At 31.8% G+C, this 7517-nt stretch overlaps 1 protein-coding gene across 1 annotated transcript; it reads right to left on the bottom strand.

The window, feature by feature from the left end:
- Positions 1-2322: 2322 nt before the first annotated feature.
- Positions 2323-6608, bottom strand: LOC131596042 (plastid division protein PDV1-like). The gene is made up of 2 exons (XM_058868598.1): positions 6159-6608; positions 2323-3404 (listed from the first exon to the last, which is right to left on the bottom strand). The coding sequence occupies exons 1-2, from the start codon at positions 6474-6476 to the stop codon at positions 2898-2900; spliced, it is 825 nt and encodes a 274-aa protein (XP_058724581.1). The 5' UTR covers positions 6477-6608; the 3' UTR covers positions 2323-2897.
- Between the last annotated feature and the right edge of the window lie 909 nt (positions 6609-7517).

The raw sequence follows: 7517 nt of genomic DNA, 5'->3' as shown, positions 1-7517 counted from the left end.
TTTATACTTGTCACCCCTATTTTATGTTATTTCCAAAGTGCCTATAATACTATTTACTTAAAAAATATATCTTTTTCTGAAAAAAAATCACTGTTGCCAAAATTATCAAATAGTAAATTTTTAGTACCTCTTTTTGATCGATACCGAAAATTCTTTGTTTTTTTACAAAATTCCGGTATCCATTTACCGGAATTTTCAAAATTTCTGGTGCAATTTAAAAAATTAAGTTCCAATATTACCGGAAATTTCAAATTTACGGTATTTTTCATATACCGGAAATTTCAAATTTCCGATAATATTGGTGATGTGCACTCTTATACCGGAAAATTTTACACATCAATCGGAAATTTGCATACATGTGGTGGTGATGTGCACTCTTATACACTATTCCTATGATGGTTTCAATTTTTCATGTACTGAAAATTTTAAATTTCTGGTATCAATTTTAACTTCTCCACATACCGTAAATTTAAAAAATGTGGTATCAGAAATTTTAATTTTCTGATATGTAGCATCAAGCACGATAAAATTGATAAAATCAACAAAATTTCTGGTATTTATATGAAATTTTTGGTACGGTATCGAAAATTTAAAAAAATCCGGTATTTTACAAGAATAATTTGATAAAAACGCCCTATTTAAGAGGGTGACATGTATAAAATAGGGGTAGCAGATTAAATTCTCAAAATTGAGGCATTTAATTTTGAAACCTTATATTGTGGATCTCCTTGCACGTGTACAGGACCAACCCTATTCTTTACATGTTTTCTTTTAATTTTTGGCATGCTAAAAATTTGTATATCTAGTCTCAAAAATTTTACAAAAATGAATCTTACAAAAAAATTACAAAAATTTGTATATCTATATTTTTTACAAAAATTAGTTTAATGCACAAATCTTATACGATAAATGAGATCAACATTATGACTCACAAATCAGTTGAGAAGGGTTGGACTATGTTTAATCAAAAGGAGAGTCATTAATAAACATATGAATAATGATTCAAGCTAAAACTCTTATTTTTCAAGCTTGAAAGCCTCTTTTTAGCAGTACTTAACATCTTGAAATCATTACTATTAGAAAAGGTACTTAATTACCATAAAGTGTCATAATGTTGAAACTATCCATCACATGCATAGTAGAAAATGGAGCTAGAAATATTGTCATTAGCATTAGGCGATTATTAGTGAAGAACATATAAACATCAGTTAACAAAAGGCAGAATAATAATAATAGAGAACAAGTACAATAAGGTAGAATGTGTCTATTTGTCTAAGAATCATTTCTAAATGTTTAAGCTCGTTACAAAAATCTAATGATACGTGAGACATGCATCCAATGAGAAGTCAAAAGAAGTGCTTAGAGTTAGGTGAGTATGACTAAAGCTAATTATGTGTTTTTATTTTGTTAGGGTTAGCTTTTGCCTTTTACATGTAAATAACAAAAAGGGCAGACACAAATTCTAAAAGCAAAATGAACTTGAAAATATGCCGACATTCCTTCCGTTGGGCTATTGCACTTTTGATATTGTTCTCAATTGGGTAATCACTTTATCTGTAACTACTATGCTCTTTTAGAATTCCAACGAAGGTGTTACTGTTCCACCTTCCCTTCTACTAATTCATTTTACATATTTTGGAAGTTTATTTACTGATGCTACAAACTGATTTAATGTTCTTTTTTTTCAAAATACCGTTTTAATGTTCTCCAAAAGAAATCTGCTACTTGTCACTAGAACCCCCACTCCTATCCTATGCATTACTACCATATCTCATGAAAATACAATAATGTCTAATTTAAATGTCTAATTTATATGTTTATGAAGTGTATCCAAAGATGTGTTTTTAAAAACTGAGGAAATTTTTAAAATTCCATAGGATTCTAAGAATTTCCCTTTTTTTTAGTATTTATAATTAAAGCCCATGCTACAGAAGTAATATAGTATGAACTAGTGAATGTTCCCTCCAAAATATTGAACTCTGAATTCCAAAATTTATTCCAAAAATAAAATTGAAGAATTCAATTCTAAGACTCTATGTCCCAAGTGCATCTCTCAATTCTAAGACTCTATGTTATATATTAGTTTTGAGATAAAAATACATTCAATTAATAGATAAAATTATTTGCAATTCAATTCTTTTTTGAATGATTGATTAAAAAATCCAATATAATTTTATGCAATTTAATTTGAATCAGTTTTTTGATAGACAAATTATAAACTATATTTTTTATGAATATTATAAAATCACTATAAAATAATAGGTTTGATGTAATGTATGAATCTTCGGTAACCATTTGTTAGATTAAAGAGGGAAACAAAGGTGACAACTAACTACCAATACAGTACTGCATAACCAATTTCTTGAAAATTGACACCAAATAGTTCTTTCATTGCAACAGAATTCTCACAAAAGATTCTAATTCTACCAAGTGGGAACCAAAACTTACAAGAAAAATCAAAGTAGAAGGCATACTTACTTTGTAAACTAAAGCCCACAAAAAAGATATAGGAGCCTATCACAGATGACACTATCCAGCTAAGTATAAGCATCTGCATCAGAACCACAAGTGGGAATTCGCAAACACAACCTATATTTCTCACACATCATCAGATCAACTAATACGCAACTAGCGCAAACTTTCAGTCCCAACAAAAAACCATATATCAAACTATACCAACTCACTTCAGGAAAAACTCTCTAGAGTAGGTATGCCTCCATTTTAGCATATTCTCTCCTCCCCTAGACCAGGTTTCAGCCCTCCATTGAAACCCCGAAAAAACAAAGGACCAAGAGCACAGACAAAAGAAAAAAGTAAAGAAAAAAAAAAGAAAGAAAACAAACACATCGCTAGAGGCATAACCCTCAGCATTCCACCACAAGGATTGAGGTTAAATCCTAACCTCTAGCCAACAATACATCCAGATTACTGGAATGGGCACCAGAAGAAGAATCCAATTGAGTTGCTCTTCTCATAGTTCTGTTGCCATGATTTCTATTTTCTTCCCTAAATGGATGTCCATGGTTAGTTACCTGATGTAAATGAAGCATAGCAATCATACTAACGGCAACCAAAGCAGCATTGCCCACTATTCCACCCATATGATCCAACCCGAAAGATTTCTTCACAAAATTGAAACTCGAGACAAAAGCACTAATGATGATATTAGATTTCTTCCCTTTATCAGCTACAAAATTCTCAGCTGTACATTTTGGTTGTCCAAAAACTTCAGGTGATATAAGGCCGCTTGCATCCTGTACATCTCCAACAAAAGCAAGAGCTTCTTCAATGACTTTATATTTTTTACCACGGTGTTCCGACAGTCTCATTGCAAGAACAATTCTACTCTGTTCCAGACGAGCAATTGCAGCATCTCTTTCAACACGCTGCTGAGTCTGAATGGTCTACATATGAAACAGAATGAAATTCTAATTTAGAACAAAACCATATTAAATAAAAAACAAGATGGGGCCCAAAAAAATTCATGGTAAAGAAATCAAGCATGCAATTAACTGATCAGTAAACCTTCTCATGTTCCAGAAGAAACTAAAGGAGAAACAATATTGTCGGCTCATTTTATGCATTAAATATCTTATTCTTCACATAAACCAAATAATAGACCTTTACATTTTACTCATTAAATCATACTTATCCCTGTTATACAAACCTTCCTTTCCATGGAACGGTATTTCTATTCATTATCTTTAACAACAATTGGGTTATTCTTTATGAATATGAAGGTTCTATCTCATCCTGACCGTCAAAGTATTGGGTTCTTTACGTTATACAAGTGATGTCAAACTTTATTTATTAGAAGGATTAATGGGTATAAGAATATTTTGCTTATTGACATGCTAATCTTGTATCAATAGTATTCTCAATGAGCTGGAATTGTACTACATCGGTACTTGACTTCTATTATCAGTATAAATAGGAGTACTAGGTACACAGCATAATTAGGATTACCAATTTTGCGCTATTGCGGAATAATAACATTGTCGCGGCATGGCCCCTAGTGGATACAATGCCCTCCATTGAGTTGCAGTTCACTATCACAGGAGTCCATTGTGGCCACTCTTGTGGCTTAAAGAGAGAAAATTGCGGCATGATAGTACCATCCGTTGAATACAAACAGAAATGCCAGACAATAGTAGGCACTAGGACTTTTATTGGAGGTACTTTAGGGATTCATAAGAAAATCATACTAGAACTATCTTTGGTTTACGACCGAGGTTTCTTTTATAGTTTCTCACTTTGTCTTTTGTTCCGGTGACCAGCTGACTATCTCCATGAACCAGCCATCAGTTGATGACCATCTATGCTCTAAGAGTACTGGAAATGGTAAGGAGAAGACTTTGATTTAAAAAATGAGGATCAATGATTCCAACCTAGAAAACTTTAAATGATTTCAATGTTCGGGTTTAGTTACTTTAAGCCTTAGAGGTTTAAACTTCTTAGTGTTCATTTGCAATTTCACTTGCATTTTGGCTGCAGTTAGATCTGATTGGCTCTCTTTCTAGATGGTTTGCTACAATCAACTTCCATCTCTGACTGTGTTCTCTTCTTCCCTTACTGCTACAAGTTACCAGCTATTTGAATCATTTTCTAGCACCATCCAGCTTTCATATTCCCGAAAAATTTTCAAAGCTTTTGCATCTCCTAAGTTAAAAAACTAATGGTCTATTGTGTATGTCATACACCAACAAGGGGCATATCAAGTGAAAACATGAGAAGTGAAAAGAGCTAATTTCACCAAATAACAATGGCTTATAATATAACTAATCTTGATCATGCATACAAAATTAATTGGGAATATCATTAGTACTCTTTCCAATAAAGATGGCTTCACTTCCTGCTATGTTATGAAGCACACATTATATGTTTGGGTTATTTTCTTTGGGGGTGTATATTTGTAATAAGCTAAGAGGAATAGTAAGTTTCATTTTAATGGTAAGTGTTGCAATATTACATTTGTTAGATGCTGTGTAGCATTAGTAGTCTTACTTGACTAAACTTGGTCTAGTTGTTTTACGCTACTACTTGACATAGATTTTTAGTATATAGTTTACAGTAAAAAAATGAGCATTATGTTGGTTTTTGCAACATTGGTATATTTCTGCCGCATTTAACACATGAAATATCACAGCTGCCACTTATCAGACAATCTTCCAATTTTTTCTATTTCCTAAAATTCATTCTTTAAAGCCGAAATCAACAATATACTAATAGTACTATGATCTGTAAAACAGGGAAGATTGCAAGCATTTTGATTATCACAAATTCATAAAGTTACTGAATATACCGTTGAATCTTAACTGAAGTTAAAAAGCAAACCTAATCCAGTACAAAGTTTAGACTAGAAGGAAGAAACTTCTCTATTTCCTTATAATAAAATGTATAGTTCAATTAAAAAAATGGTATTCACTTTGAAGAAGATAAAAACTTCTTTCAGAACCATTGAGAAGGATTACTATCTTATAGAACAACGCATCACTTACTTACCACACATTGAAACAACGCAAGAAATGTCTTATTAACATTTCTCTTCTGTTCGACACTCAACTGTAACCTAATTAATCAAACAGATAATATCATTAACATGTTTCACATTTCACGATTCCATCCTTCCTTTCGTTTCTCCAGTCCATATAGTCACTCCTCGAGGTCATATATTCCTATACCAGTATTGTCCAACGCAACTAAACTGGCCTAGTACACGTACAATTATAATACTCAAACAGAATATTCCCAATCAAAACTCACAAACAATTTAAAGCAAACGCTACATTTTGTTTTGATAAGAAAACAAAACAATATACACTATAACCAGTGTAGTCAAAGAACTGTTATAAATTATAATGTCGAAGAATTTGAATTGATGGCTATTATTCTGCAATGCCCTATTTAGAAAAAATGTCAAAATAGCAGTTACTGCGACAGTGACGTATTAACATTCAATTTCATCATAATTTCAAATTATTAAACCACAACAAACATTCTATTGAAAAAAACAGATAAACACTTTCGCGCCTAATTACCAATTAACCAAACCCTAGAACACAATCCCGAACAAAACGACCTAAAAACCAATTGCACCATCAAAATAACGTTCAAACAACCAAAAATTTCAAAAATCAATTAAAAAAACTCAAACTCACATGAAAAAACTCGAGCTGGTCTTCAAGATTCTCGAGCGCGGTTCTTATAGCATTAAGACTCTTCGCTTCACGAACAGCGTCATCGCCGTCTTCACTCTGCGGCCGAAAATCCTTCACAAAAACAAAACCGGAACCGCCGCGTGTCGTTTCGGTGGCAACCGCGTCGTTTTTAGCGTGAGAGGAATTCGTGATAGTTTTCACCGATGTGAGAAAATGAGATCGTGAAATTGAATGAATGGCGTCGCTGAGTTTGTCGTGTAAGTCCCAGATTTTCTCGAGAATTGCTTCTATTTCTTCCATTTGCACGTTCCATTTCATTTCATCGAGAAGAGAGTGAAAACGCAGAGAGAGTGAAATTTGGATTCGTCGTTGAGGGTTAAAAGTGGAATAAAGAGGAAAGAGCGTTTATACTTGAAAACAACGAAAGGAATTTTTGTTTGAACTGTCGTTTTGTCTTGTAGAAGAAATTTTCAATTCGAATACTTTTTTTTTTTTTTTGGTAGCTCAATTCGAATACTTTTATTATACAGCAATGGTATTTTACTATTTTTTTAATAAATGCAGTTGTTCAATTACTATTTTTTTAATGTTTTGTGCATAGAGACGATGATAAATACTGTCTTAATCTCAAAAAATTAATGAATGTTTTAATTTATAAATTATTATAAGTAAATCTATTTTATAGTAACTGATTAAAAGTATTAATTATCTTTTTAATTTTACGATAATTCAAGAGAATCGACAAGGGAAATTCAACCACAAGAAAGAATAAATAAAGTTGGCATGTCGACAAAAATAACACTCTCAATACTAAAATTCATAGTTTGAGATAATAGCTACCACAAGTGTGGTTTCATAGTTTGATATAATAGCTACCACAAGTGGGGTTTGTCACTTAGTGTGCAACAACTTCAATTATTTTATAACTAATTGTTTGTATAATGTAGTAAAGGATGATATTTATGTTTTAAGTCTACTCTTATCTCTATATTCTCATGTCTTATTTTCTAGAAAAATCAACGATTTACTCTTTAAATAAAAATATTTACTTTTGCTAAAGAGTATTCCCGAAACATTCTTTAAATACTAAGTAAAAATTTTTTTACAAAAGTTACTATTTAAATTTTAACATATTTTCAATACATTGAATAAATACATTTTAAAAAAAATTACCATTTTAATCATTTAAAGAATGTCACTGATTAGCATTTCCCTTTATTTATTTTTTCTTTCGCATCAGTTCCGACCTACATAGTAGATTGACTAATCCGACTCGTGTTACATAGGCATATGCACTGACCAAGCATTATTTCTATCAGGAATCGAACTCGATATTCCCCGAAAGTCGTCCTTTACATA

This window comes from Vicia villosa, linkage group LG4, assembly GCF_029867415.1.
Source record: "Vicia villosa cultivar HV-30 ecotype Madison, WI linkage group LG4, Vvil1.0, whole genome shotgun sequence".
Taxonomy (NCBI): Eukaryota; Viridiplantae; Streptophyta; class Magnoliopsida; order Fabales; family Fabaceae; genus Vicia; species Vicia villosa.
Note: the sequence above shows the minus strand (reverse complement) of the source record. Positions and strands in the feature narration are given on the sequence as shown.